A 26,903-nucleotide genomic window follows, 5' to 3' on the forward strand; every position below is an offset into this window, starting at 1 on the left:
ATTTTTTTCAATCTTCATTTATTTTTGAGAGAGAAAGCACAGAGTGCGAGCAGGAGAGGAACAGAGAGAGAGGGAGACACAGAATCCGAGGCAGGCTCCAGGCTCCGAGCCGTCCGCACAGAGCCCGGCGCCAGGCTCGAACCCACGAACCGTGAGATCGTGACCCGAGCCGAAGTCGGACGCTTAACCGACTGAGCCACCCCGTGGCTCTTTTTCTAATTTAAAGAAACTCCACAAACAACAGTTGAATGTATTACGTATAAATTATGTGGATGTATATAGAGCAAAACACAAAGTCCTTTTAAAGCCCCAGACCCAAACCTCAGTCTTCTCAACAAGGGTGACCACTGGTGGCTGCTTCCTGTGGCTGTCTGACGTTTGCTTATGCGTGGATGTGCCAGGCATGCTCAGTTTTAATTTTGCAGGGTGCTGCTAACTTGCTCTTTAAATGGTTTTGCCTGCTTCTACTCCAGCCAGCAGTGTATGAGGGTGTCTTTCCTCACATTTGACAGGACTGTATAAGATCTGTCTTCAATTTGTTTTCCCAACCCGAAAGATTAAAAAAAAAAAAAAAAGTACTTTGTTACAGCTCTTGGATGCATTTCTTTGATTACTGTAGAGATAGATCATCTTTTCATGTATTTATTGGATATTTTTGTTTCCTTTGATTTCTGAGAGAGATGTGGTGAATATCTCTCAGTATGACTGTGGATTTGTCTTTTACTTCTTGGATTTTCTTTTCTTTAATTTTTTTTTAATGTTTTTATTTATTTTTGAGGGACAGAGAGAGAGAGAGAGCATGAGCAGGAGGAGGGGAGAGAGAGAGAGGGAGACACAGAATCTGAAGCAGGCTCCAGGCTCTGAGCTGTCTGTCGGCACAGAGCCTGATGCGGGGCTTGAACTCACGAGCTGTGAGATCACGACCTGAACCAAAGTCAGATGCTTAACTGACTGAGACACCCGGGCGCCCCATACTTCTTAGGTTTTCGGTACCTTTTGCTTTGCATGTTTTCAAAGTATGCTATCAGGTGCATACATTCATGACCATTTATTTGTCCTAAATCATACCTTTTATCAAAAAGAAATATTTCTCTGACCCTTGATCCCTTCATGTTTTTTGCCAAGTGACTCTGCTTATCTTCTCATTGATTACCTCCTTCTCTTGCCCCACCTTTTCAAAACTTCTTCTTTGTTGCTTTGGAGTAGCTTTCTAAATGTGGTTTCAGGGGCGCCTGAGTAGCTCAGTTGGTTAAGTGTCCCACTCTTGGTTTCCGTTCAGGTCATGATCTCATGATCTCGTGAGTCTGCGCCCCGTGTTGGGCTCTGAGCAGGCAGTGCAGAGTTGATGAAGGATATGGGGCCAAGTTCTAATCCCCAGGGGTTTCTCTTTATATGTGGGGGCTGGGAGATGGTTCTTGCTCGGCTGCCATTGCGATGTGTGGTCTACTGGCCTCGGATGTAGGCAGAGATGCCCTTCTGTTGGACACGTTTATCGCTGATTTCTTGATGGGCCCCTCTGAGCTACGAGAGTTTTCTGGTAAGGGGTGGGGCCTGGTTCGGGTGAGGCCCCCTAATGCCAGAGGCCTCTGGGAAATTGAGAAATCAGATCTGGCAAGTTGCCCACTTCTTTGCCGGGTCTCACCAGCCCTCTGGGTCCAGAGCTCCTCCCAAGTTTAGTTTCAGAGGTCAGCTCGTTCCCTCTCGGGCTCTGCCTGTAAGATCAAGTGCCTTGTTCACAGTTTTGACTTGAACTGAAAAACATTAGTTTCTGCCAACAACGTGGTGAGCTGCTACTTTATGTAAGAGATCAAGGAAATACTTTTTGTTACGTTCTTTCTTCAGGATGGGGTAGAGAGGGCCCTGCCAAAGATCCACCCTGAGAACTAGTGGGTAGGTCAGAGCTTTGGGGCCTAGGAGAGGAATCGGAGTGTCTGAGCCAAGTGTGAGTACCTTTGGAAGATGTCTTTACAGGGTCATCTGTAGAGCGGATAAGTGGGCTCCGTGAGGACCTGGGGCTGTGATCTGGGCGGTCTGGAATGAATGAGCTTGTTGGGCAGGGAACTCACACACCCATGTCTTTTCGAGAGCTCGGAACTCGGCCTCTGAGGTCGCATCTTGGCCTTCTTGCAGGGATGCTGTTCTTTGATTTAGACACATGCCCTGTGCTGTCTTGCCTCTTCCCTGCTCAATAATCCTTGACTTCATGGCTTCCCGCTGCTGGAGGACTTAGTCTGAATTTTCTAAACTGCCTTCAGAGCAACCCGGTTGACCGTTGGTTTCTTTTCCGCATCCCGGACATGCCCCGAAACCCCGATTTCTGCTTCTTGGCGGTGCGCTGTACGTTTTCTCTCCTCCGTTTTTACACACGCTGTTCATCTTGTTTTGCTCAGAGAATTTTGCCCTTTGTCCCGTCTCTCCCTTCACCGGTCCTCACCTGGAAATTACCTACCAATGCTTCATGGCTGAGGGCACATTTTCTCTCCGCTGCAAAACCTTCCCTGGGTGGGGCCCCCATCTGTCTCCTTGAAGGCAGAAATCTCGGACCATCCTGAACAAACTTCCCTCGTGACATGTAGCATTCCGTAATCATAGTTATGATTTACCTAGCTTTTTCTCTTATGGGGCTGTGAACTTTTCCCGGGTAACAGTGAGGTTTTTAAAAAACTTTCTGTATCTTCAACACTTTGCTTGTCCATAATGGATGTCCAGTATGTGCAAATGTCACCATTAACCTGTTGTTTCCAGGTGATATAGATACACTGGTCCTAGGGGTGTGGGAATAAAAGAACGGGTGCTTTGTTTTTTTTTGTTTTTAAGAGAGACGCAAGATCCATGTTAAAATTGAGGGCTGGGCGCTGTCTTCCATCTATCATAAAATATTTGGAGTTACCCAAAGTCACCATCCTTAGGCGGGAGAGCTTTCTCTCCAGTGATCTGATGTGACATCTTCAAACAGGTGTAGGAGGTACCCTGGGAGGAGACTCAGTCTTCCTACAAGTCTAAGGTCTTCATTACATCTGTAGGATTCCAGAACTGGGCATTCCATACAATGCCTCTTTTTGCCACACATGACTAGATGCCTTTTTTCTGTTTATTAATGTATCTTACAAATACTTTCTGAGCATCTGGGATGAGCTCTTCCTGTGTGCTGGAGATGTGTCAGCCGAAGAGATGTGGTCCTTGATCTCATGAAACCTACTGGCCAGTGATGGGAAGGGTAAGGGTTGGGGCCTTCAGCTGCATGGACAGATTTATTATTACCCCTGTGCCTCGTGTATCATTTTCTGTAGCTCCCTTGCCGGCCCAAGATAGGAGGAATTGAGTCAATGTGTTACAGGTCTCCAAGTTAGCATAAGATCTTACCCGTGGGTTTTTTTTTTTAATTTTTTTTTTAATGTTTATTTATTTTTGAGACAGAGAGAGACAGAGAATGAACGGGGGAGGGGCAGAGAGAGAGGGAGACACAGAATCCGCAGCAGGCTCCAGGCTCCGAGCCATCAGCCCAGAGCCCGACGCGGGGCTCGAACTCACGGACCGCGAGATGCTGACCTGAGCTGAAGTCGGACGCTTCACCGACTGAGCCACCCAGGCGCCCCACCCGTGCGGTTTTAGAAAGGAAGCCATTACCTGGAGGAAGGTTGAAAACTGTGAAAATTAGCTGTTATTAACATGTCTGAGAGATGGTACAAGGTGACAGGGAACATTCTATAGGATATCGAGAAACCACTGGGAACGGCATTTAAACAGGAATGAAGTTTCTTTTCATGCCCTTCTACTCCGGAGCGGAAGTATGTCCTAGTGCAGAAGTCACGGGGTTGTTTGATCAATGGTTATTAATGGGCTAGACTAGCTGCCTGGCAGGCTCAGTTGGATGGCTCAGTTTCTTTGTAAAAGAAACCCAGGCTGGGGCTCACATCTCGTGCAGCATTATCATCATTGTAAATGGGCAGTTCCCATCACCTTAAGAAATTGGCAGATGGCTGGAGCTAACTCCGCCATTTAAACAAAATTACAGTTATTTCATATTTAAGTTTCTCTTGCCCTTTCAAAGCTACGTGTCGACTAACAGAGGAAGGCTTACAATTGCAGTGATTGGTTTTATGTTTATTATACCTTTCTGCTATAAACCCCTTATTATATAAGGCCCTCTTGGAAAAGCTTCTGGGTAGAGAAAAAAGGTGGAGGTCCATTTCAGTGGTAGGTATGCTTGCTTTCTAGAATGGATAACGTGAGATCAGGCCACATTATTCTTTTCCCCCGTCTGCATTTCAACAGGTGGAACAGTTGTGATGTTGGTTTTGACTCAAGACTTCTGTCTCCGATTGTGGCCTCAGAAGGCATGTTGTGGGGATGACATGGCTGTTTCTTATTCATGCCAACTGATGTCATGATCTCGTGTGAAAATCCAAGAACTTGTCGTCTGGCATTGCGACTCCCTTTAATTCTGCAATATGGCTCAGTCATTCGTGTGTTAATCTAAACTGATGTGTTTTTCTGTGTTACATTTGCTCACTCTAAAAAATAAGAGCAGAAAATGTACAAAGAAGCAAGAAAAAGTTATTGACAATTCCACCACATAGAGGCAAAATGACATCTCATTATTGTTTGGAGTCTTTTTTATTACTAGTGATGGTCTGCCTATTTTCATATGCGTGGTGTTTATTTCTTTGGTTCTCTGAATTGTCTGTTCATGTTTTTTGTTTATTTGTCTGGGTTCTTTGGGCCCTCATTATCTTCTCCCTTTGTAATTGCTGTGAATTTTGGGTGGGGGGAGTTTGCTGTTTCAATTTTATTTTTGTGATCAGAAGCTTACAAATATTATCAAACTATTGGAGATTCTTCAATATCCGGAGTTTGCATGAATATTCCCTCACATTTTTATGTTGCTTTCCTTTTATTTTGAGTTCTGCACTCAACCAGTTTGTTTATTTAAAATGTTCTTTTTGAGGGCGCCTGACTGGCTCATTCGGAGGAGCGTTCTAGTCTTGATCTTGGGGTCGTGAGTTCGAGCCCCACGTTGGGTGTAGAATTACTTAAATAAGTAAATAAACTTAAAAAAATAAAATAAAATTTACTTTTAGTTTGTTCTTAGGGGGGACTCTCACTGTTTCACCCAACAAAGAGTGAGTAGCCCTAACATCATTTATTGTGGAAACTTCTCGGCATAAATTCTCCAAGATCGGATCTGTTTCTAGAATCTTACTTCTGTTTCACATGTCCATCATCTGGTTCTTGATTAGATGCTATTCACTTGACATTTGACTTCAACATCATGGATGTTTCCTGGTTTTCTTACAACCCTTTTCCCCTCAACCGTTTTGTTATTTATTCTTGCCTGTTTATTCTTTCCAGTCAGTGTTGGGATTATTTGTCAAGTGGTAAAGTTAGTTCTATAGAAATCTTTGAAAAAGTAACATTTGTAGCATTTCTAACTTATGAAAGTAACACATATTTGTATAGAACATTGGAGGTTACGGTTAGATGTCAAGGAATAAGCACGTTAAAAAAGAGCATTCAAGCAAAGGAAATTGGAAGGAGGGTGGGGCAAGGAGTGATTAGCCAAAGGAAGGATTGTTTCAGACAAGGTCACCTTCCCTTAGTGGGGATGGCTGGGGGTCTTTTTCGGTGGATTCACCTCACTTTACTTTGTGGGGGATGGAGAAGGGCCTCCTGTGACCAATGACCTCATCAGAGGCAACCGGGAAATTCCTGACTGACTAGTGAAGACAACATTTCTGGGGGAGGCGGAAACTGCAGTTGGGTTAGGTGTTCGGCCCCAGTTTGGTGACTTGGCTTAGCATTAGTGACCTCATCAGGCCTGTGGCTTTGCTTAGTAGGCAAAAGCCAAGACATATGTCTCTGCTCAGACCCTCCTTGAGAAACGGTTTTGTTTTTCGGAGGCTAAGACAAAGGTCGTTGGAGTCAGGTAGATCTGGGTTGGAAGTCCAGTTCTCCCTACTACTCACTTGCCTCTGGCCTCAGTTTACTCATCAGTACAATGGGTGTACCTACATTCCTGGCTTACCATGAAAAGTAATGGGATAATGCGTACACTGGAAGGTTCTTGGCCCAACGCACGGCTGCAGAAGCTGGGCTCACACACGTGTGTGTGTCTGCGGGGTGGGGGTGGGGTGTCACCTTTTGTTACTCATCCTGCATTGCCCTCTCGGAGCAGAGGGCCAGCCCAGTGCTTCTCAGGTGATGGCCAAGGGCACGAGAACCCCCAGAGGCTCACGCTTGGACCCGAAATAGCCCCTTACCTTGTTCTGAAAGTCAAAGCCGATCGTGTGGCTGCGCCCAGATCCCGCGGGTGGGGAGATAGACTTGGCCTCTTCAGTGAGAAAAACCTCCTGGAAGAAGTCACTTGGCAAAGGAGCCGCGCACACGGAGGGGTGAAGGGTTAATGCCTTTTGCCACACAACATAAACAGAATCTGCTGAAGCTTCTGGCGGTTCAGGGAGGGAGAAGGCGTTTCTGGATTGAGTAAGATAAGCAGCATCAGGTTAACACTAAGCTGAGGCTGGGGGGTGGGGTGGGGGCTGGTGTGTCCGATTTGAGTACTATGGTGGAGGGTCTGCCCTTGGGGACAGCTTTCTGCGTGGAGGTACCATAGCACCAAGGACGGAAGGGTGGCCCAGATGCAGGAACGAGCAGAAGTGTTTTCGTGGTCGGTGTCTCTGAAAAGGCAAGCTGGACTGGCCAGTTTGACCAGAGCAAGGAAAGGAAAGGAAAGGAAAAGTCATCCGTTGGGTAATATGCCTCGCTGAAGTTCTAGAAGACAACCTTTGGCCCCAGATTGGAGCTCCGGGAGGGGCTGGGGTGGGAGAGTGAGGCTTCGGCTGAGTGCAGAGCCTTTTAGGGCCCTTCCGTTTCTCTGAAGGATCAGATTGCCCACATTTTGGATCTGCTGGGCCTTGGAACACGGCTATTTATTATTTCCAGTTGGGATCATTTCCTAATGCGTTTTGGCCTCCTGTGGCCATGGGGGGGGGGTGTCCCCATTCATCACACTCCCCTTCGGAAGGTTATGGGATAAATACCGTGTGTGAATAACTTAGGCAGCATATCTTGTGCCTTAAGTGCACTGAGGTTTTCTTAGCTCTGGCCTGAAACTGTCTGCATTAATTTACCCTTAATTGCTTTTAGAAATTCTGTTCCTGAGCCATTGCTTAATAAAACTCCAGGGTTTTTCTTTTCTTTTTCTGTTCTCATCAGTTGGCTACAACAAGATTAGCTTCCTCATGCCAGGAGAGATCCATCTGTTGAGCTGAGAGTCTGAAGGTTGCCCCTCCCCACCCTTCCCTTCCTCCCCCCGACCTCCATCATCCTCTCCACCCTCCCCCCACCCCCCATGTGTGGCTCTTCCCTTCCCTTCTAGAAAAAGCATGCTGCACAAAGCAGGGACCTGTGGTCAGAATTGAGGGTTAAAGAAGATGAATCAACCCTTTTCACTTACAAAACAAAAGAAAACCTTCCAAAGATAAAGAGACACAGGTATGGGATGCCCATGTCATGACCTCCTGCCACACCTTGAAACTGTCATATCTGCCACCTGGCCAAGGACAGCTGAGTCTCAGACCTTGTCCTTGGAAAAGCAACTCTTCAGGACTCAGAGAAAGAGACGTCCCAGGAAGCCTGGGAGATTCCATGGTACCTGTAGGTAATCAGCTCAAGAATCAAAAATGGCTTGGGGAATATTCCAAGAGAAATGCTTGTAGGAACCGAGGTGGGTGGGGGGGGGTGGCTAGAGCTTTGTTGATCCTCTGGTGCTTGAAAACAGGGCTTGGGCAGGGCACTGGCCTGTCACTGACAACTGTGCCCTCTGGCCATGTGCCCTGGGTTTGTACCCTTCCTCTGTGCTTCTGTGGGAAGCCCACAAAAGGTGTGAATTCTCGCCCCAGGGAAAAAAAAAAAAATCCTACGCCCACCACATCTCGCATTCAATTTGGGAGGCTTTTCCTGGGGGGCTCTGTGGACCCCAGGATAGGACCCCGTCTCAGGCATAGAGCAGGCTGCATCTCGATTCATGAAAATCGCCCCAGTGTGACTGATCTGCTGGATGCACAGGAACTCAGATGCTGAAGTAGGCAGTTCATCCCAGAGCCTGGCTGTGTAGGAACCGAGCTAATGAGGTGTGGAGCTCCTTCCTGGATGAAGTGCCGAGCTCAACTTGAGGAAATTAAACCACTCAGCAAAGTGTGCCTTCTCCCTGGTAATGAGCGGTCCAGTAGAGGGGCCTCGTGCATCTCAGTGGCTCAGCCCCCTGTCTTGTTTTGCAAGGTTTGCTGTTGCTAAAAATGATAGCGCTCTTTCCGTGGATTATAGGAGAGGCTTGATGAGGAGGGGAGAAAGAGAGGGGCTGTCGGCCTGGTTAATGCACTTGACCCAAACGGGTTTTCGGAATTTGAGTTCTGATTAGTAAATCAAAGGAGACAGCAGGCAGTCGAGTTCAGGGTGGTGTCTTTTTTAAGTGTTGAGGTGCCATCACTGATGTTATAATTCGGGAGACGATAAGTGATGTCTTTGATCATAAAAAGAGCAGAGAGACGAAATAGGGAAGGTAGGAGGGTTTTCATGGGTTCGTGCAGTAACCATTTATCTGCCAAGGACTGTGCTGGGCTCTGGGGAAACAAAGGGAGCCCAGCTGCCCCGAAGTGGGAGAGAAGAGAGTGAAGGGCATCAGGATGGCAACTTGCAGAGGGGGAGAACGCAACAGAGGACAGGGACCTCACATCAGGCCAAGAACTGCCTGGGGTGGGGCTGGAGGGGGAGAGGCGTGTTAGGCCCAAGGAAAGGCGCTTTAGGCAGAGGGGAAAGAGTGTGCATTGAGAGAGGGCATTCCTGGTTCCGGGAAGTATGACTGCTTCACGGTAGCTGGGGGAACGGGGTAGGAGCTGAGGTTGGAAGGATGAGCTGGGGCTGAACTGGGTGCCAAGCAGAGGAGTTTAAACATGACTCTGAAAGCAACGGAGAAGGCAAGGAGATAGTTACAGGGGGAGGGTGTCCTGAACCCATTTGCATTTTAGGAAGGTCATGCTGGGGGCACCTAGGTGGCTCAGCGTGGGACTCTTGATCCCCAGGTTGTAAGTTCGAGCTCCGCGTTGAGTAGAGATCACTTAAAAATATAATATTAAAAAGAAAGAACCTGCTGGCAACAGTGTGGTGGATAGAGTGAGGCTGAGCTGTAGAGGGGGCCGGCTGGAAGCAGGGCTCCAGTAAGTGGCTTTCGGTGACATCCAGGAGGGAAGCGTTGGGACGTGGAGCCAGGACAGTGCAAATGGCGGGGGGGACAGGGCTGAGTGTCACAAAGAGAACCTCAAGATGGCAGAATCTTCAGGATTCGGTGACCGGCCAGACGAGGTGAATGGGTCGTGATTCAAACGTGCCTCCTGAGAAGAGAGGGCGGTCCCCCGCGATGGAGACAGGAAGGCACAGACAGAGCGGGTGTCAGGTTTAGGCGTGCTGACCTTGGGCTTGCGAGGCATCCAGGTGGCCACGTCCAGTGGGAAGCTGTTGCTTGAGCCAAGGTCCAGGCTAGTGATGCGGGTTTGGAAATTGCAGGGCGTGACAGTTGGAGCCATAGATTAGGTCGAAGTCGCCTAGTTAGAGTCAGCCAAGGGCAGAGAAGGAGCCTTGAGGAATTTGGGGATTTGGAGCGGGAACAGAAAGGGCAACCCGGGAAAAAGAACAGGGGGCCGGGGCCGATCAGGTGGGAGAGAGAGCGGAGGTGTGACTCCGGGAACCCTGGGTGTGCCGGCACCCAAGAGTGAGTCACATTTATATGAGGTGAGAGGCAACAACGTTAAATCCTGCAGCAATGATGGTCGGGAGGTATCTGCTGATTCCGGCCACACGGATGTCATTGGAAACTAACAAGAGCAGTTTTAGTGCAAGAGGGTAACTCGAGGCCAAAGGATGAGAGCGGAGTGAGGAACCGATGGGAGACGGAAGGAGACAAGGAGAAGAAAGACATCAATGAAAGCTGTGGGAGAGACCCACATTGTATTTAAATGGAAGAGACCTGAGCTTGTATTTAAATGGAAGAGACCTGAGCGTCTGGCTTCCTGACTCCGCTTCCTCCGGGGGAGGAGGGACAGAGGGTCCTTACATGTGCCTGGCTTCTCTCATCCGCACCTGCAGAGGAGCCACTTGATCAGGATGGGGCCCAGGGTCTGCCCGGTTGCCAGGGGATGCTGACCGACGCTGATGCTACAGGCCCGTGACCACTTTTGGAAATTCCTGCCGATGGCCTTGATGGCCTTGATTTCCTCGGTGGATTAAGAGGCACGCTTCCCTGCAGGAGGGAGATGAGCCAGAGGGGAGAGTAGTAAAAGCAGAGAGCAGTGGGGAGGCGGGGGAGGGTTGGCGGCTTTGACCTGCCTTCCAGAGAAGCTTCAGGGCAGGTCCTCTGAGGGCCGTGAAGACTGGCAACCTCCCTCGGATTTGTCTTGTCATCAGCTGCAGGTGTGAGACGTTCTCTCTTTATCTGTCTCTATCATTATATCAAATATCATTATATTTACAGATGGATGGAGAGAGAGAGAGAAAGAGGGGGAAGGGAGAGCTAAAGAGAGAGAGAGAAACATTTATTTAAAGGAATTTGGCTGGCATATCCAAAAACCTGCAGGGCTCACCTGCAGCTCGGAGACCCAGGGAGGAACTCATGTTGCAGCGAGGATCCAAAGGCAGTCTGCTGTTCGAATTCCCTTTCCCCCGGGGGGGACCTCAGTCTTTTTTTTCTCTTCGAACCTTCCAACTGATTGGATGAGGCCCACCCACATTATGGAGAGTAATCTGCTTTAACCCAGGCCTACTGATCTACAGTCAGTCTCATCGAGAAAAAAGAGTACCTTCAGAAACCTCTAGAATAACATGTGGCCAAAATACCACGACCTAGCCAAGTTGACCCGCAAAACTGAGCATTAGAAGCAGTTAGATGTGCTTTGCGATCTGACTTCATCATCTGGCCCCGCATCCACAGTGGGCCGGGGAGAGGAGGGAGCGGTTTGTCTCCTTGCTGGATGGAAAGTGAAGTTGCTGTTGTTGATGTGCCACAGGAAGTGAGTGGAACGTTCTGAAGTTCCGTGTCAGTTGGCAGGTGTAGTGTCAACGTTCATGGCCTTTTCCGGGCTCAGGAGCATGGGAATTTTTGCAGTAGGGCTTCCAAGGAGGAGTCCCATTTCTGTTCTTGATTGCCCATAACCCGTGGCTTGGCATACCTAAGATTGGCACACACGAGCCATGTCTTTGGTTAAGGATGTGCCTTCAGCGTTTACGGACTCACGGAATTCAGGCAGCGGCAAAGGGATGACTGTCTGACGCATTTGCCTTTTCCTTTCTGATTACCTCTATCTGGCAAGTGGGCACCACTATTTGGAAAACGAATCCCCTTGCTAAGCGGCTGGGCCACAGCAATGCATCCTTGGGGATGGGGCCCTTTTGCCTCTCAGTTGGAGATGGCGGGGTCTGCTGTGGATCAAGGAGGGTGAGCCCAGGCCAAGGAAGCGTGTGGCCATCCAGGTCCCGGGAGATGGTGTGCTCGTTCCGGAAGCGCAGGGGATGTAGTACACGGGTACGTTCCAGGCTTGCTCTCCTACGTAAAGCGCATTCAGAAACTGAAAGGTAGGGGCGCCTGGGGGGCTCAGTCGGTGAAGCGTCTGACTCTTGGTTTCGGCTCAGGTCATGATCTCACGGTTTGCGGGTTCGAGCCCCACGTCGGGCTCTGCGCTGACAGCTCCGAGCCTGCTTGGGATTGTCTCCCTCTCTCTCTGCCCCTCATCTCTCTCTTTCTGTCTCTCAGACAGAAATAAATAAACATTTAAAAAAAAAAAAAAAAAGAAATAGAAAGGTAGACACTCCAGGACCCAGACCCTCCATTTTGACGTGGATCTGAGGTCGGGCAGCCATAGAAGAGGAGGCCTCACCTCCCACCACTATCCACAGCAGTGGAAGGAGCAGATGGGAAGATGTGTTTGCCCCAAGCCTGTGGCTGCTTGGGGTCAGTCGAGGTGGTGTTTCCTGACTCAAACTACCTATTCCATTTGGTTCCCCCCACATTCCTCCCTCTGGTTTCGCTCTGGGCTGCCGGCACTGAGAGGGCATGGGCTCCACGTCCGCTGTAAAGAACCTTTATTAATTGGCCTTTCTGACCCTATGCATGTGTCTGGTGCACTTGGAAAATGAAAATGAATCAGCCTGGTAGGAATTTGCAGAGCTGGCTGTGACCCTGTGGTTCCAAGCCCTGGCTCCCCACTGCTCCGTCTGTGAACAACCTTAGCTAGATGTCTTCTGGAAGGCCCCGGAAGGGAAACAGAAGGGACCCTCGTCAACCGTTCGGCATTTAGCGTTTACCGCACTGCATTCCAAGCTGCCTTGTTCTGAGTGTTGAACGTGTTTTAGCTGCAAACCCCAGGACTCTTGGCTACTGACGGCAGGATTGGGGCCCGGGCAGTGCTCGGTCACGGGTCCCCACACCCTAGTGAGACGCCCCAGAGCCAGAGCTCAGGGTAAGCAGCCAGGAAGGCCCAGCAGATTGGCCACAAGGTGACCGACCGTGTGAGCTGAGTGACGGGAGAGATTGGGTAAGCCCTGGAAGGGGGCCCTCAACCTTAGGACACAAGGGATTAATGCCCAAGAGTGGGACCAGAGACAAGGAGTAGAGCCTGAGTGCAGGCCCTGTGGGCGCCTGCCCTGAACTGGCCCCGTGTGCTATCCCGTGTTTGGAAGAGTCGAGACATCAGATGAAGAAGTTCCCTTCCAGGCACCCTTGCTGCTGTCTTCAGGCAGCTTGTGCGACTCAGGGCAAGTGACTTCACCTCTCTGGGCCCCCAGTTTCCTCCTCTGTGAAATGGGGATGATAATACCGCCTACCTCAGAAGGTTGCTGTGAGGGTTAAATGAGACAGAACAGTACATAGAAGCTTCCAGAAACTTCCGACTCATAGCCTGCATTTGTATAAATGTTGGCTAACATCATCGTCATCCTCGTCTGTAAGGTCCTGAGATCTCCTGGCCCACGTTGCGTCTCAATTCTCTTACAACAGTGCAGTGGGGATGTTTTAGGGTCATTTTGTTGTCAGGTTGGCAAACTGGGTCACAAGTGTCACTTGGCCCCTCTGATCTATGTGCCACGTGGGGCTCACGTAAGTTGTCCTTAAAAGGAGGTCCTGGCACGGGCAGCTCCTTGGGCTTCATTTCTTGCTTGGAGGCCTGGTGGGTTCTGAAGTGGCCTGTTCTCCTCAGCTCTCTTCTCCTCGCTCAGCATCAACCACGGGAGGTCGTGGATACTTTTGGTGTTGAATGAGGTCAATGCCAATGGCTCTGCTGTGAGGGCGCCGAGAGAAGGGGAGACAGTTACCCTCGGGGAGCTACCAAGTTCAAGGGAGTATCCCAGGCATATGAAGAGATGGACAGACAGACGTAAGGATGGATAGAAGGTGTCTGACAGATGTCACGAGGTTGGTTGTTTGTCTCTGCTCGCTCTTCTCTGTGAGATCGGCTTTCCAGAGACTGTTCTCGTAGCCCTCGGAGCAGAGGGCTGGGCTTGAGTTGCTTTGTAGCCTCTCTACGGAACCTTAAGTGTTTATTGACAATTATCCAGACTTCTTAATGGGCGCCTGGGTGGCTCAGTCGGTGAAGAATCCGACTTCGGCTCAGGTCACGATCTCACGGTTCGTGGATTCGAGCCCCGCATCGGGCTCTGGGCTGGCAGCTCGAAGCCTGGAGCCTGCTTTTGATGCTGTGTCTCCCTCTTTCTCTCTCTCTGCCCCTCCCCCCCCCCCCACGCTCTGTCTCTCTGTCTCTCAAAAAGAAAAAAAAGAAAAAAAAAAAAAAAGAAAGTTATCCAGACTTTAAGACAGCTTGCCTGCCAACCATCTTCTTTAAGACAAGATTGTTTATTGCTCACTGACCCATTTCTGAAAGGAGGCCTGTGATTTCTGGGACCCAGTTCCGAGCCCGTGTTGCTAGTAGAAGCCCACGGGATGCCCCCCCGCCCCCCCCCCCCGGCTGTGGATTTGGAAGTACTTGGCAGTTGCTGTGGCATAGCATCCTCTGCTCATTCCTGGGTGCCTTGCAGATCCCGAATCCGTTCTTTTATCCTCCTAAACCTTCCAGTCTACTCCTACCCGGGTTTTGCAGCTGGAAGGCCGTCGGGGCGGCAGGAAACACGTCGGGTTCTGTGTGTTCCACTGTGTACAGATGGGGGTGGGAAGCCAAGCTCTGAAACCGACCTCTCCTTCCCCGAGTCGGCCTGCCCCACCACCCCGGCCACCCCCGAGAGCACTGTGCAAGCCACCGGGGCAACTGGGCACTCAGCACCTTCTGCCTCCTCGGCTCTGCGGGGACTCGGGGACGGAACACTTGGCTGTGGGTCATCAGGCCACAGCGGGAATTCAGTGTCAAGTCCTACGGGCAGGAGCCGTGGTCTGTTCTTTCTCTCTGCATTTCTATGGCCAGTGAGCCTCTCTCCCCGCAGCAACCACCCTTCATCTTCCGCCCTGTCTGGCCCCGGGGGTGTGATTGTAAGTAACGTGTATATGAGTCAGCACCTACTCCTCAGTGCTTAAAAACCTCAGTGAAGGGGCGCCTGGGTGGCTTAGTCGGTTAAGCATCCGACTTCAGCTCAGGTCACGATCTCACGGTCCGTGAGTTCGAGCCCCGCGTCGGGCTCTGGGCTGATGGCTCGGAGCCTGGAGCCTGCTTCCGATTCTGTGTCTCCCTCTCTCTCTGCCCCTCCCCCGTTCATGTTCTGTCTCTCTCTGTCTCAAAAATAAACGTTAAAAAAAAAAAATTAAAAAAAAAAAAAAAAAACCTCAGTGAATAAATAAATACACTTAAAAAAAAAAAAAGACCAAGGAAAGAAGGCTGATTTTTATGACAGTGACTGTATTCATCTGGTCTGCCCATTGGGAAAGCCTGAGGACATGGGGCCCAGGAGAGGTGCACTGTCAGCTGGGCAAGGATAGAGACCCGGGTGGCCAGGCTGGGGAGGAGACTCCTGGGTGGGTCCTGCAAGGAGGGTCTGGACTGCGTGAAAACTCTGGAAGCCTGGCCCATGCGTGGGAGCATACAGAAGGGAACAGAGGAGCCGAAAGGGGGGGGCCGGGGGAGGCAGCCGGGCAGACTGGGTCTTTCCATTAGTTGGTACGTTGCATTGTCACGGGGCTCTCAGATGACCCTTGTGAGGTCTCAGGCAGGCACCACAGCTAGGTGTGGTGTGGATTATTTTGAGTTTTAGAGGTGAGGACCTATGAACAGTGTACCCCGTGTGTGACGGAGCGCTTTCTCATTTTTGAAATCCCTGTCCCCCCCCCCCATCCACCATGATTTACCAAATGGCCACCTTGGCCCATGAAGGGGCAGGATGAAGGCTTTGAGGCTCCCCCATTTCCCACTTTACCCTGGGGGCGGGAGTTGCCTGCTCTAGCCGAGAGGCTTGACTCAGAACTCAGTCCTGATTGCATCATGACCCCCTTGCCTGTGGGTGGAGAAGAAGGTGCTGGGACACTGCAATCTGGTCTTTCTGCTTCTGCGTTCCAAGCGCCAGAAGCTGTTAAAAACCAAGGACCAGAGACACGAGCCCTGGGGCTGAGCGCTGGGAATAGGTGGGCGCGTCCGGAATGTGTGCTCACAGGGACGGGCTGGTGAGTAAGCTGCCCAGGATGGTCGAGGGGGCTCAGAGGGACCTTCTGGGGTGCCCTCCTCCCTCGGATCCCCATGCAGTAAATGAGATGATTCCCGCCGACTGCCCGGGAGCCCGTCAATAACCCTTCTAATCTCCCTGGCAGCCCCAGAAGTGAATTTACAGCGACATGGTAAAAATGAGGCTGCATGATCAATGGATCCCTGGACGTTCTCCTCCAGGAGACACAAATGTATCTCGTAACAAAACTTTATTTTCTTCCGAAAATTGCCTGCATGATTAATACGGCCCGACACAGCCCAAGCTGTTCCGCATAAAAAACAACCGTTTTTCCTCCTCTTTCTTCAGTGCTCTTCCCCCTCACTCCATTCCTTCAGCTCGTTTCCTTTGTTTTCTCCTCTAACACCTGTGCTATATATTGTCCAATCTCACACGAGGCGGAGGAGAATGTATTGAAATGCCTTAGCGCCCTCTCCCATGCTATTTGGTTTCCGCTTGGTATTTCCAATGCGGCTCAGCCTAAGCAGAGGACCACATTCGTGAGTGCTCCCCTGGACAGAGCGCGGTGTTCCCACGGCTGAGCCACGCACGGCATGTTCCCTGGGTATCAAGCTTGCATCACCGGGACCTCCAGGGAGGCCAGAGCTCGACACCCCTGTGTCCAGCCTGGGTGAAAAGGACTCTTCTCTTTTATTCCAGTTTTCAGGGGTGGGGGAGCTGCTGGGTCTTAGGAGGGAGGACCTCAAAGGCAGGCGGTCCCATCTCCTGCCCCCCCCCCCCAGGAGATTCTAGGAACGCCTGCCAGAAGAGTTGGGGTGTATCCGGCAGCACACTCCTATGCAGGCCGAGGACCCGCTTCCTTGAATACGATTATTTACGTGTGCTTTTCGTGTCTGATTCTAGAATGCAGGCTCCACCCGAGAGGGCTGCTTGGTTTGGGTTCCCCCAGAAGCAGACCCTAAGACTAAGATTTGAGTGCACCATTGATTTGGAAGGTGGAGAGTGCAAACACCACCAGGGGCGTGGGGAAGTAGGACCTGGAAGAGAAGGCATCCCCCGAAGGGTGTGGTATGCAGATGGCCGCTGTGGGTGATGGAGGGGGAACCCTCCCTCGTTTCACTAGGAGGAGCCTGGGAGCCCGTATAAACCGCTGCCCTCGGAGTCAACCTGCTCCTGGGGTGAGCGAGCTGGGGTATTCATGCCTCAACTCCTGGCCGCCTCTGGAAGGGAGCAGACGGGGGTGGGGCGGCAGCAAAGCAGGCTCCAGGCATGGAAACGCAGGTGCCCGAGTAGGGAGTGGGGCAGGTGGGCACCGAAGTGGGACCAGGCGGTGAGAACGGGCACCCAGGCCGCCTGGGAGGCGCGAGATACGTACCCGAGACTGCTGCTTCTGGTTCCTCTGGGGCGGCAGGTTGAGGCGAGTTGGGGCTGGACCCCTTAGCGATCGCCTCCTTAGGTTCCAGCCTTTGTTCTCTGCCAAGGGGGGCCCCGGAGGGAAGTGGTGACTCACACCTTGGGCGCACGTGGGCCGTGTCCATCCGCAGCGCCCGTGCCTTCCGCCTTCCTCTGACTCTGCTCGGCTGGCTCTCTTCCCCCAGGTGCAAGGAGCTGAAGTACCCCAAGGAGCTGCCCCAGATCTCCATCATATTCATCTTCGTGAACGAGGCCCTGTCAGTGATCCTGCGGTCAGTCCACAGCGCGGTCAACCACACGCCGACGCACCTGCTGAAGGAAATCATCCTGGTGGACGACGACAGTGACGAAGGTATGGGGGCCGCCAAGCCGCACGGGCGTTTTGGAGGGGAACCTGGGAGCGCGCCGGGTCCGCAAGGGGGAAAATGCCACTTGCGTTGTAACACGGGTCCACCCGTCTTTGTCTCCTGTCCCTGGGGCATAGCTACAGAGAGGAAGACGTCTGGGCGCACGAGCACTGGTCCGTTAGACCTCGAGGCCTGCTTGGCTCTTAGGAATAAGTGACTGGCAGGGCACCCTGGGTGGCTCCGTCGGTTAAGCGTCCAGCTCTTGATTTAAGCTTTGGCTCGTGGAATCGAGCCCCATGTCCGGCCCCGCACTCCCAGTACAGAGCCTGCTTGGGATTCTCTCTGTCCCTCTCTCTCCCTGCCCCTCCCCAGCTTGCTCATGCTCTCTCTTGCTCTCTCTCAAAATAAATAAACATTAAGAAAAAAAAGAAGTTACTGGCCACATAGATGGACTCATTTTCCCTTCTTCGTGTTACCTAAAGTAGATGACAAGGGGCGCCCAGATTCTTCCCCACTTCCCGCCCCAGCCCTACCCACTGCCACCGTCCTTTCCCAAGAGGTAAAATAAAAAATGAAATTCCGGGGGCACCTAGGTGGCTCAGTCGGTTGAGCGTCCGGACTCCTGGTTTTGGCTCAGGTCGTGATCTTGAGGTTTCGTGAGTTCGAGCCCTGCATGGGGCTCTGCTCAGGTAGGGTGGAGTGTGCTTGGGATTCTCTCTCTGTCTCTGTCTCTCTCTCTCTCTCTCTCTCTCCCTCTCCCTCCCTCTCTCTCTGCCCCTTCCCCACTCGAGCTATCTCTGTCTCTCTCTCAAAGTAAATAAATAAACTTAAAAAACAAAACAGTGTAATTCTGTCCTGGGACGGGAACCACTCATCTTGCATCCGAAGTCCTCTCTGGGCCACCGAGCCAAAAATGACTGGAGGTAGAAACGAGCAGTGTTCACAGGTGTTTTGGAGGTCGGCTCCCTTTAGAATAGTGGCTCAGTTTAAAAAATATAAAACAGAGGCGGGGCGCCTGGGTGGCTCGGTCGGTTAAGCGGCCGACTTCGGCTCAGGTCACGATCTCGCGGTCCGTGAGTTCGAGCCCCGCGTCGGGCTCTGTGCCGACAGCTCGGAGCCTGGAGCCTGTTTCAGATTCTGTGTCTCCCTCTGTCTCTGCCCCTCCCTTGTTCATGCTCTGTCTCTCTCTGTCTCAAAAATAAATAAATGTTAAAAAAAATTTTTTTTTTAAAAAGTTTCAATTAAAAAAAAAAAAAATATATATATATATATATAAAACAGGCAGGTACTGGGCAGCAGGAGCAAAAATCTTCCGGGGTCGCTGGAGGCGGGTCGGGGGGAGGCCTCGTGTCCAAGTGGCGGCGGATGGGTCTTGCTAACCATGCCCTTGTGATGGCTCCTGGCCTAAGGTAATGCGCTGCGCTCGCCGCAGGGAGAAACCCCCACCAGCTGATGCCACAGGAGAAAGCCAGCCAGGGTGCGCGCTGAAGGCCAAGGAGGCTTATCTTCTGAGCCACGGGAGGACGAGGGCAGGCTAAAGCCCTGGCTCTCAGCGTGCTGGGTAGAGAAGGAGAAAGATTACCCCGCGTGTGCTCCCGGGCTAGGAGAGGGTGAACAGGAGCCAGGACGATGCCACGGGTGCCGTGTGGCACCTGGCTATCTCCGGGAGCTCAGGGCTGAGCCACGTCATTGGCCCCGGGCACTGAAGTCCCCCTGCCCCTTCTGAACTGGCTGGCTGGGCCCCCGAAGGGCCCCCGTGCACCTCGGCCCAGCAATATGCCAGTCGGGTACCGCCTTCTCCGAGGCCTCCAGAGTTGGAGGACGGAGGGGTCACTGGCTGTATTTTTCACATCTCTTTTTACCTCTGGCCATTCCGCCAGGTGTAGATTCTGCTAACACTGGCCCTGGCGGTCTTCTTGTGAGAACGTGGCGCGCTCGCTTCCTTGGAGCCTCTAAGCCATCTGGCGAAGCCTGTCTCCCTGACGTGGCTCCCAGGGCCCCTCGCGGCATGCCGCGTGCCCACCGTGGACCACTTGCATCAGCAGAGGGCATCCCTGATCCTCCTCCCTCCTGAGTCCCCCAGGTGTCCCCTGTGGGTGCCCTGCTCAGAGAATCCTTTGCTGCCGTCCTACAGCCCTAGCTGGGAGCTCCCCCAGCACCCATTACCCTACCTACCCAGCACGTAGCACGTGATACCTCCCCGTCTTGCACAACTGGCCTCCCACGGTGCTGGATAGGACGGGGTTTCTCAGGGCCCGTCTGGCATCGGCCCTCGGTGAGCCTCACCCAGCCTGGGAGTGAGTGACAAAGATGAACGAGGCTTGCAAAGGGCAAGTGGAGTGGGGCTAAGTGGCCTTGTGGCAGGAGGCGGGGCAGAGAAGAGCTCGCACACCCAGAGAAGAGAGCGGGTGCCGCACGGCATTGGGGTGAGGACCCACGGCCGGTGGGGCTCCCTCCCCTGAGGAGATCTTGGCGGAGCTCAGCCAGAGAGAAATGGGGGTCCAAGCTGGTCTCAACCAGAATGGAAACTCTGGTCTCTGGTGGGCGTCTTAGTTTGGGCTCCCCCAGGAGCAGACCCTGAGACAAAGATTTGACTGTGTTAGTTGATTTGCGAGGGGGAGAGAACACCTCGAGGGGCTGGGGGGAAGTAGGACAGGAAGGGCGTGATATGCAGGTGGCCCCTGTGGCTGAGGCAGCTTAATCCCACTTGGGGAACTCTGGGAGCCAGGGGTATAAAGCCCACTCTTCTTCTGAGCCAGTCTACCCCAGGGGTACTTAGGCACCTTCTTCGGCTTTCCGCTCAGAACCTCCTGGAGCCCCACCCTGGAGGAAATTCTGCTCCAGGAGGTCTGGAGTAGGGCTGAGAATGTGCATTTCTTACAAATTCCCAGGAGGTGCTGATCCTGCCCCTACAGGAACCACACAGTTGAGAACCCCTGAGTTACCATCTCAGGGGTTCGCATTTAAATAAAGCTGTACAGTGGGTGAGAAATGGGGTGGGAGAGATATTCGGTCCAGCCTGATCATCAAGTTAATTCCCATTCATCCTCCTCTGTCCGCCCCCCCCCCCCTGCAAATACCCGGTGGACCAGGAGGAGACTATATTAACACTGTTTCCCCCTTTTCTGTCCTTCCTTCTAGCTTCTGTATTTTCTCCAGGCTAGAAGTACCTTCTCTTTAACTGCAAGAGGGACTTAACATTTTTTTTCTCTGTTGAGATTTTCTTTGTGACTGGTATTATCGAGTTTTGTAAATGTTCTATATACACTTGAAAAGACCCCCCCACACACACTGTAATCATGGAATTGAATTCCTGCCAGACATCAATTTTGTGTATTTAGATAGACTCTGAGTTTATTTTCTTAAGGCTTTTTGATGATGGTGTTTTCAAATCTCCTCCTACGATGACTTTTCCTTCCCATGTCCCTAATAATGCTTGATTTCTGTATCTTGTTGTCAGTTTCTTTGGTAACTGTAGATTCGTGTCTGTGTGGTTTCATCGTTAGTGGTGGCTGTCACCCTGATGTCATACTCCCTTTATCTTAAAAGCATACTTTTTTCCTTGCCTCGAATTTAGTTCATCTAACCTTAATATTGTTATCCCTGCTTACCTTCTGCTCAAGTTTGATTAAACCATTTTTCCCCAGCCTTACTGTATTTTCCGATCTTAAAAGTAATGCGTGCTCTCTTTGTAGGAAACTTTGAATGTATCAAAAAGTAACTGGGAAATACAAATACTGCAGAGAGTAACTGAAGGCAACTGTTCATTCCCCCCTGTTCTCCCCTTCTTAAAATTTTTTTTTTTATTTGAGAGAGAGAGAGAGAGAGAGAGAGAGAGAGAGAGAGAGAGAGAGAGATCTCAAGCAGGCTCCATGCTCAGTGCAGAGCCTGACATGGGGCTTGATCTTACGACCCTGGGATCATGACCTGAGCCAAAATCAAAAGCCTGATGCTCAACTGAGCCAGCCAAACGTTCCCCCTCCCTTTCTTTTTTTAAAAAAAATTTTTAATGTTTATTTATTTTTGAGAGAGAGTCAGAGTGTGAGCGGGGAAGGAGCAGAGAGGGAGAGAGAGAGAGGGAAACACAGAATCTGAAGCGGGCTCCAGGCTCTGAGCTGTCAGCACAGAGCCCGATGCGGGGCTTGAACCCACGAACCATGAGATCATGACCTGAACTGCAGTCGGACGCTTAATCGACTGAGCCACCCAGGCACCCCACCCCCTTCTTTTTTTTAATGCAGGTGTTACATAGTTAAGATCCTATAGTAAAAACAAGTTAATATTCTTCCTGTTTCCCCCCCCTGAACTGTGAAGCATCATAACTCTCTTTTTATTAAGACAGATCTGCAAACATCATTTTCATGAGGGTAGAGTGGTCCATTCTCAAGCCAGTCATGCCTGGCTCAGGTCGGAACTAGAATCCCACACCTGTATGTTATCATATCCATTAAAGGAAAACCAAGCTTTATCAGGAAAGAAAGAAAGAAAGAAAGAAAGAAAGAAAGAAAGAAAGAAAGAAAGAAAGAAAGAAAGAAAGAAAGAGAAAGAAGAAAACAGAGAAAGAAAGGAAAAAGGAGAGAGATGGAAGGAAGGGAGGGAGGGAGGGAGGAAGGAAGGAAGGAAGGAAGGAAGGAAGGAAGGAAGGAAGGAAAGAAAAACCACCTGGTCCAGGGAGTGTGTGAATAAAGCCAGAAGGCTCAGGACCTGTGTGTACAGGTAAGTCAGGGTCTTTCACTTGTTAGGTTTGTTTTTACATTTGTTTTATTCGGCTTGAATACTGATGTTGACGCAAGTTAAACCCAAGTAAGATGCAATTCTTTGTGCTCCTGTACATTAAACCGAAATCCCTTGGGCAAAAGTTACCAGTGATCGCGGCGCACCCAGTCCAGTGGGCACTTTCCTGCTCTGATCCGGCCACGTCTGACATTGTTGGTGGCTTCCTTCCTGGCACTTGCCCCCTCCTGAGACCCCAGCACCGCTGTCTTCTCTGCCTTGGCTCCCTGCTTCGAGGGGATCACTCATGATTCTCAGCGTCGGGACACGCGGGGCGCTTCCTCCCATGGGCACATGGTGAATGGTCTCCAGATCCATCCCTGTAGCGCAGAGCAATTCAGCCTCTCCCCTGAGCTCCAGACCTGCGTCCTCTCTCTCCTCAAGGGCCAGGGTCCCTCTGAACCGTAAGCTCAGTCTGCCCTGTGACTAGCTTAGCATTCTCCTCTCAGCCTCGCAGACCTGCTTCTCGTTATCTCCTGTCCGTGAAGGGCTTTACCTCGTCACCAAAGACCAGGGGGCTTTTCATTCTCTTTCTGCTCTGTTTCTCAGCATCTGCTTAGTCCCTCTTGAGCGTGATCCCGCCTGGCCGTGTCCCAAGCCACTGGTCTTTGTTCAGATCATCAGCATTTTTCCGCTTTGATCTTTGTTTGAGGGGTTGAGGCTGAGGGAATTCAGGTGCATGGAATTGTATCAATCATCGTTCTTGCCACACCCCGTCACGGTCATCGTTTATGATTTTCCCTTACTTTTTTTTAAAGTTTATTTATTTTTGAGATAGAGAGTGCAAGTGGGGGAGGAGCAGAGAGAGAGGGAGAGAGAGGATCCCAAACAGGCTCTGAGCTGTCAGCGCAGAGCCCCATGTGGGGCTCAAGCCCACGAACCATGAGATCATGACCTGAGCCGAAATCAAGAGTTGGATGCTTAACGGACTGAACCTTCCAGGTGTCCCTCTTGTCCCTTACTTCTAATTGAGATAGAATTCACATAACATCAAATACACCCTTATGAAGTGTGTATAGTTCGGTGGCTTTCAGTACACTCACGACGTTTTGCAACTGTAAACACGATCTAATTCCGGAATATTTTCATCGTCCCCCTTAAAGAGATCCTGGACCTGTTTAGCCATCTCTCCCAGGTCCTGGGGCAACCACCAAGTGTTTCTGTCTCTATGAATTTGCCTTTTCTGGACATTTGCTATCAACGAAATGTACAGCCTGTAGCTTTTGGTGTCTGCCTTGTTTCGTGCAACGTACTGCCGCCCAAGTTCATCGTGTGGTGGCATGGATTTACGTCATTTCTTTTTGTGGCTCAGCGACATTCGGTTGTGTGGAGGTAACACATGACCTTTCTTTGTTCTTCAGTTGATGGATAGGTGGGGCGTTCCTGCTTTTTGGTTGTTACGAATAATACTGCTAGGAACGTTCATGTAAAAGTTGTCGTGTGGAATGTTTTCAGTTCTCTTGGGTACCTACCTAGGAGTGGAATCGTTGGGTCCTGTGATAATTCCACGGTTCATATCTTGAGAAGCCATCAGACTGTTTTCCCCAACGACACGGTTTTTCGCAGGAGCGGCACCATTTTGCATTCCTACTGGCAATGTATGAAGTCCCAGTTTCGCCACATCCTCAACATTTGTTATTTTCCTTTAAAAAAAAAACACACCAAGGCCACCGTGGTGCGTGTAAGGTGGTATCTCATGGTTTTATTTGCATTTCTCTAATGACTGATTATTTTGAGCATCTTTTCATGTGCTTGCTTGCCATTAGTCTGTTTTTTTAATTTTTTTTTTTACTTTTATTTATTTTTGAGAGACAGAGCACAAGTGGGGGAGGAGCAGAGAGAGAATGAGACACAGGGTCGGAAGCAGGCTCCAGGCTCTAAGCTGTCAGCACAGAGCCCGACGTGGGGCTTGAACCCACAAACCGTGAGATCATGACCTAAGCCAAAGTAGGATGCTCAACCGACTAAGCCACCCAGGCGCCCCCATTAGTCTGTCTTATTTGGAGAAATGTCTATTGAAATCTTTTGTCAACTTGAATTTTATTTATTTATTTATTTATTTATTTATTTATTTATTTTTTGAATGTTTATTTTTGAGTGAGAGAGAGACAGAGTGCGAGTGGGGGAAGGGCAGAGAGAGAAGGGGAGACACAGAATCTGAAGCAGGCTCCAGGCTCCGAGCTGTCGGCACAGAGCCCGACGCAGGGCTCGAACTCATGAACTTTGAGATCACGATCTGAGCCGAAGTGGAACGCTTAACCAACTGAGCCACCCTCGCGCCCCCTTTTGCCAATTTTTAAAATGGGTTATTTGTCTTCTTAGTGTTGAGTTGTAATTGCTTATGTCTTCTGGGCACACACTCTTATCAAATATATTCTGTACGTAATTTTGTAAATGTATTTGCAGATATTTCCTTCCGTTCTGTGGATTGTCTTTTCTCTTTATTGATAGTGTCCTCTGATGCACAAAAGCTTTTCATCGTCATGAAAGTCAAGTTTTTTATTTTTTTCTTTGGGTGCTTGAGCTTTTGGTGTCATATCTAGGAAACCATTGCCTAGTCCAAGGTCACAAAGATTTACACCTATATTCTCTTCTAAGTGTCTGGAGTTTTAGCTCCTACATGTAGCTCCATATCCATTGTGAATTCATGTTTGTGTATGGTTTGAGGTAGGGGTCCAAATTATTATTATTATTATTTTGTACCATGAGGATATTCAGTTGTCCCAGTACCATTTGTTGAAGGAACTGTTCTTTTTCCCATTGAATGGTCATGGCATCCATGTCAAAAATAAATTGCCTTGTAAGTGTAAGGGTTTATTTTTGGACTTTAAATCCTATGTCATTGATTTATGTGTCTATCCCTGTGTGAGTACCGCCTTGTCTTTATAACTTTTCCTTTATAGCAAGTTTTAAGAATCAGGAAGTGAGTCTTCCAGACTTATTCTTCTTTTTCAGTATTGTTTTGTCCATTCTGGGTCCCATGTGTTGACATGTGAATTCTGGGTCCCACATGTGACATATGACACGTTTGTCCATTGCTTCAAAAAGGCAGTTGGAATTTTGTCAGGGATTTTGCATTGAATCTATAGGTCAATTTGAAAAGTATTGTCATCTTAGCAATATTAATACTTCCAATCCATGACATGGAATGTCTTTGGTACCTGGCTGGCTAGGTCAGCAGAGTGTGCGAACTCTTGATCTTGGGGTTGTGATTTGGAGCCCCATGTTGGGTGTAGAGATTACCATGACATGGAGGGCCTTTCTATTTATTTAGATCTTCTTTAATTTCTTTAAACAATGTTTTATAATTTTCAATATACAAGTCTTCTTGTTTTTTTTTTTTTTAATGTTTATTTATTTATTTTGAGAGAGAGCGAGAGAGCACACACATATGCATGAGGAGAGGGGGCAGAGTGAGAAGGAGAGAGAATCCCAATCCTGCTGAGCGTGGATCCTGATGCAGGGCTCGATCCCACAACTCTGAGATCATGACCAGAGCCACAATCAAGAGTCGGATGTTTAACTGACTGAGCCACTGAGGCTCCCCTACAAGTCTTGCCTTCTTTGTCTAAATTTATTCCTAGATATTTTATTATTTTTGATGTTGAATTGTAAGTAGAATTTCTTTCTTTATTTCATTTTTGGACTACTCACTGCTCGCGTATAGACATGCAGCTGATATTTGTATATTGATCTTGTATTCTACATTGCTAAACTTGTTTCTTAGCTCTGACTGTGTGTGTGTGTGTGTGTGTGTGTGTGTGTGTGTGTGTGAGTGTGTGTGTGAGTGTGTGTGTATTCTTCAGAGCTTTCTGCCTGTAATGTCACGTCAGCTTCAAGTAGTGACAATTTTACTTCTTACTTTCCAATCTGGATGCCTTTTATTTATTTATTTTTTGCTTAGTTTTCCTGGCTCCTTTATTCTTTCTGTGCACTTTTTACGAAATGCCTGATATCCTATCATGTCAAGAACAAAAGTACTGACCCGTGTACTATCTTAATTGTTTACAAGGCTTCTTCTGGAGAAGACAGCTAAGTCACGAGCGAGCTCAGGGAAACACAGGACACACCCTTGTGGGGACATCTGGCAGGCTGTTGCGTGCACCAGTGCTGGGGATAAGGCAAAAATCGGGACAGAAGGAATGGCTGCTCTGTGTTTTCTGCCGGCGACCTCATCAAGGCGCATTGCCTACTCTTAGAAGGAGGTCGAAGCAGACCACGTCTGGGGGATGAAATGAATGTCCTCCGCTGATCCAGGCAGCGGGCATGGCGAGAGAGAGCACAGACTATGTCAGCCTGTGGTCAGAATATCCCATTATAGGGAAGAATGGGGACAATCTATCCTCATTCAGACATCATTTGACTCATCAGAGCAGCAAAGATGACAAAGATTAGTAAGAGTCCGTGTTGGTGAGGATACAGAGAAAAAAGACTCTCATATCCTTCTCATGGGACAGAACCGCATATCTGAACAATTTATCAATTCATATTGAAAGTTCTGGGCTCATTCAAGCAATCTATCCTCAGTCGAAAATGAGGTCAGTTTGCAGAAGCAAGAGTAATGGCAACTCGCCATGTGTCCGCCTCAAGTCCCGCTGCCCCGCTGTGGACAGTTGGCTGCAGTGGCTATGGGTCACTGTCACCTTGGATCCCTCCTCACCATCCTCCTGGGGACCTCCTTTGCCCCCTCTCCTATGCTAAATTCCAGGCTTTTCTCTTTTCTTGGTT

General features: G+C 49.9%; 1 protein-coding gene across 2 annotated transcripts in view; it reads left to right on the forward strand.

Moving 5' to 3' along the window:
• GALNT17 (polypeptide N-acetylgalactosaminyltransferase 17) overlaps positions 1-26,903 on the forward strand; it is a 444,835-nt gene that overhangs the window by 189,714 nt on the left and 228,218 nt on the right. For both annotated transcript variants that reach the window (XM_058710958.1, XM_058710959.1), the window contains exon 3: positions 17,241-17,407. In XM_058710958.1, coding sequence (XP_058566941.1) covers positions 17,241-17,407 — 167 coding nt within the window. The remainder of the gene's footprint in view (positions 1-17,240; positions 17,408-26,903) is intronic.

The sequence above is a fragment of the Neofelis nebulosa genome, chromosome 18 (genome assembly GCF_028018385.1).
Source record: "Neofelis nebulosa isolate mNeoNeb1 chromosome 18, mNeoNeb1.pri, whole genome shotgun sequence".
Lineage (NCBI taxonomy): Eukaryota > Metazoa > Chordata > Mammalia > Carnivora > Felidae > Neofelis > Neofelis nebulosa.